The following is a 4,045-nucleotide window of genomic DNA, read 5'->3' as shown; positions in this document are numbered from 1 at the left end:
CTTCATTAGTGGCCGAAGGTTTTACCTTGACATCTTCCACAAAAACCCAAAAGGACCTTTTGTCAAAGAGGTAAGCTACATGTCAGATTATGACGATTCACCCTCTACCCGACAGCCTAATCGCATCCCATCGGCAAGACTCTTGTTCTAGGGTGAGGAATCAATAGCTAGACTAGAGCAATTGACTGTCAGAGCCCAACCGACCAAATAAAGTCTGGACGATTGAAAGACATTGGAAGCCGACCGATAGATTCATCCGACCAAGACAAATATCATAAATCAAGAGTTAATCATCAAGCCTATCGATAATCCCTACTCAGCACTGTTAGGTGGATGAACCTTGTCGAACCAAGATCCTTTGACATCCAACGATCGAGCGATAGGGTGGCAGAGCGTAGGCGTAGGCCTGTTTATGTAAAAATACCTAGAATAGCCCATAACGCCCCATCAAAGCAGAAGTAACTATGTAATTGTCCACTTAGTACCCCCATGCCAATAAATAAAGGGGCATTTTTTACAATAAAGGGCCTAAGAAATTATTCTTACACTTATTAGTGTGCATTTTCTTCTTCTCTCTTATTTAAGGTATAGAACTTGGGTGAGTCTCTTAGGAAAATTCAAATTCAGTAATATGTAAATATGAAAGTTAAATGTGATATACATAAATACATAAAATTTTCAAGCTACATATGTAAATTTCCCAAAAAATTAATATAAAATACTTAAAATATATTATACAATAAGGATTTTAATATAAACTATTAAAATTAATTAAAAAATATAGTTTACTTTCATATTAAATGTTACTATTTTGTCTCTTCTAATTACTCATTTTTCTATCATTTTATTATAATAAATATCTGAATTGAAATGTATTTTTTTCTCCAATGATGAATAAGCTGGCTGAATTAGGCTGTAACAACAGTTCCAATTCAATTAATTAATTATGCTCAAGCTGGATGCTCGGCTCGGCTCGGCTCGCATATATCCCTAAGAAGCCATCACACTCTGGCTTGCGTGCTCCGTTTTCAAAGGGCGTCGTCAATTCGTAGCCGCAGTCAACTGTTCGCAGCGCCTCTTTCTGGATTTCATCGAAACTGGGAAGAAGCATAACATATTGTGAGCTCCTTCCATCTTTTACTTAGCGGCGTTTCTCATTTCTTTATTTATCTTTACGTTCTTTTTGGTATTTTCACGTCTTTTCTTCACCAACTTTCCGCCATTTTATCTGTCTCTCTGACGGTTAACTTCTTGTTGGAAAGATATAATCTGGAGCCTGCCCAAACTGCGAGCTTGTAGATATAGGTACGGAAAAGCGCCCTCCTTTATGGAAATTTTCAATGGATTTTTGGTTTCTGAGATTAAAATTATGATTTTTATGATCATATTCCGTTGAAGTTTTCATAAATTGGATGTCCGGTTGTTTTTGATTGTCGATACGGCTTCATAGTGTTCGGTTTTGAAATTGGATGTCTGGTTGTTTTTGATTGTCGATACGGCTTCATAGTGTTCGGTTTTCAAATCAGGGTTTTATCAGATGCAAATAAGGATCTCTTCAATCAGTTCTTAATCTGAAGAGCACTAAACCTAAGATAGCGTTAGATCTTTCCGCTTCATCGAATTCTGTGGAATCGATGGCATCTAAGGTTTCTGAACTGAAGTCCTACTTCAAGTTTCCATTATTGCAAGAGGTGCTAACTAAATTAACTCTGAAATATCTCTTCCTATTTGGTGATTGAAAGCCAATTTTTTTCTAACTTAAGCTTCTGTATTATTCCAACTGGAACAGAAGCAAAGATCTGTTAGAGTTTCTGACATGCAGCATCAGGTCGGCGAGCTCCACGAGGAGCTGAAGAGCGCAAAGGAGGAGAGGCAACATGCTCTTGAAGAGCTTGCTGAATTGAAGAAGATGAATGTAGATTTCAAGGGCACGATTCGGCCGATAGAATTACAAGATACAAAAGAAAAGGACACAGAAAGGAAGAACCTTGACTTAATGTTTTTTCGGACAAAGCAGCTGGAACAATCAAAGATTTCTTTTGATGGGATCAAGAATTTTAAAGAGCACTTTAGAAGGATGGAGCGATCAGCTAGAACGAGTAGTAAGAGTGACAGCAAGAGAAATGGAGCATTTGATTCTGTTCTTACGCAAGAGGATATGAGAAAGCTTAGAAATGAACTCAGACTGGCATCGGAGGCAGAAGATAATAGCCAGAAAGCCATGAATGATTTTGCCATCGCGCTTAACGAAGTATCTGCTGGCGCCCACCAAGCAAAATCGCAGCTTTCCGTTACTCGAGCTGAGCTAGAGAAAGCAACAGAAGAAACTCAAAATTCAAAATTTGTATTGCAGACAACAGGGCAGAAGTTAATGGATACTTTGAATGATTATGATAAAATGAAGTTGGAGTACGAGGAGTGCATTTCTGTCTCGAAAGCGAAAGAGGACAGCTTTTTATCCTGTATGAGGAATTCTGAAGAAGATACAGCCAAATTGAAGCAAGAGAACAGTAGACTGAATGAAATCTGTAAGATTGCAAAGGAAGATAATACTAAACTGCGTCAAATAATGAAAGAAGCAGTTAATGAGGCCATAGCGTTAAAGGAAGCACTGGAGATTGTCCGGGGTGAGAATTCTCAGATGAATGATCAACTCTTTGAAAAGGAGAACAGCTTGCAGCAAATGCAGCAGGATTATGAAAGCCTTCAAGTCAGTAAAGCTGCTGCTCTTGAGAGTATAAGAGAGATGAATACCTTACTTGCCTCAGCATCAGTTGCAGATTCAATGAAAAACCCAAAAAATTCTGATTTTGGATCATTTAAACTTCCCAAATCAACAAATCATGATGCAAAGGCGAGAAAGAGTATGTCAATATTCTCGTCCCAGAGATGGAAAGTCGATAAAAATCCGACCTTGAATCGTCGCAGGCATTCTGTGGGAGAGCCAGGAATGTTCGACGGCGAATCATTTGACAGGGAAAAATCAATCGAAAGTAGTAGTATCATGTTTAGTTCTCTTAGGAAGGCCTCTGATGATCGAGTTCCGTCGTCTTCGTTTAGGGTCGAGAAGGGAACTGTAGACACAGATAGAACTGATCATTCGGAAGGAACACAGCACAACAACATTGTTGAGATGAACCTAAAGAAAAAGAAGACAGTTTTTGGAAGAATTGGAGATGCAATCAGGAGGGCAAGCTTTCATAAGTAGTGGCCAATAATTTCAGGCGAGTTGGGAATTTGATTAAACTTGATCTTTTAAGAGCCCTTTGTTTTTTTTATTTTTTTATTTTTATTTTGTATTTTTATTTATTTTATTTATGTTTTGATCTGAAATAGAATTTGTTTGGCTATTTGATTGAAGTATAATTATTTTTAAAAACACTTAAAAAACACGGGCCATTTGATTTCACTTTTATTTTTTATTTGTAAATTTTATTTTTTTTTTGTTTATATTTTTATTTGAACTAAAATATATTTGTTATTTGATTAAACATTGTTGATTTTAAAAACACAAAACAACTAAAAGTTATTTTAAGTGTGTTAAAAAACAAGTTAATTTGTTTTTAGAAATAGAAAATAAAATTTGTAAAAAATACACCAAACAAATATGTTCTTAAAAATAAAACAACAAACAAAAACAAAAACAAAATTGATCCCAAAAAAACCCTTCTTGTGATTATAAATTTTGAAACTTAATATGTTTTGAATTCATAATTGTTGAATCTCTTTTGGACGTATGATCTCGTGTATTTTGTGAATTGATACAGTCTAGAAAAGACCTTATAAAAGAAAAGAGAAGAAGCTGATGAATTTTTTATAGGGGAAAAGAGAGTTAGAGTCAAGCTCTCTCTATTCTTTCATTTGCTTGCTATTTAGACATCATTTAGCCTATATGCCCGTGCAGATTTTTAAGGAATAAAATAAAAAGCTAGTTATAGAGAGTATAGTACGGAGCATGAGCAAACTTGTTGTTGACATGATCCTTGGTATGGGCATCAGGCATCCAAAAATGGTTACACATATAATGATGGATAGAATTTATCTT

At 35.8% G+C, this 4,045-nt stretch overlaps 1 protein-coding gene across 2 annotated transcripts; it reads left to right on the top strand.

Moving 5' to 3' along the window:
• Positions 1 to 1,018: 1,018 nt before the first annotated feature.
• Positions 1,019 to 3,382, top strand: LOC110035963 (polyamine-modulated factor 1-binding protein 1-like). Of its 2 annotated transcripts, XM_020740301.1 has the most exons (4): positions 1,019 to 1,119; positions 1,263 to 1,305; positions 1,527 to 1,691; positions 1,790 to 3,382. In XM_020740301.1, the coding sequence occupies exons 3-4, from the start codon at positions 1,635 to 1,637 to the stop codon at positions 3,206 to 3,208; spliced, it is 1,476 nt and encodes a 491-aa protein (XP_020595960.1). In that variant the 5' UTR covers positions 1,019 to 1,119; positions 1,263 to 1,305; positions 1,527 to 1,634; the 3' UTR covers positions 3,209 to 3,382. The 2 variants fall into 2 exon arrangements, with proteins under 2 accessions (XP_020595960.1, XP_020595959.1); XM_020740300.1 differs by having other exon boundaries at positions 1,019 to 1,305.
• The last annotated feature ends 663 nt before the right edge of the window (positions 3,383 to 4,045 follow it).

Source organism: Phalaenopsis equestris, unplaced genomic scaffold (assembly GCF_001263595.1).
Source record: "Phalaenopsis equestris unplaced genomic scaffold, ASM126359v1 Scaffold201035, whole genome shotgun sequence".
Lineage (NCBI taxonomy): Eukaryota > Viridiplantae > Streptophyta > Magnoliopsida > Asparagales > Orchidaceae > Phalaenopsis > Phalaenopsis equestris.
Note: the sequence above shows the minus strand (reverse complement) of the source record. Positions and strands in the feature narration are given on the sequence as shown.

Excerpts from the sequence above, each read along its gene's own strand:
- LOC110035963 (XM_020740301.1), top strand. The coding sequence starts at position 1,635 with ATGGCATCTAAGGTTTCTGAACTGAAGTCCTACTTCAAGTTTCCATTA. Across the intron at positions 1,692-1,789 it reads AGTTTCCATTATTGCAAGAG|AAGCAAAGATCTGTTAGAGT; the intron begins GTGCTAACTAAA and ends CAACTGGAACAG.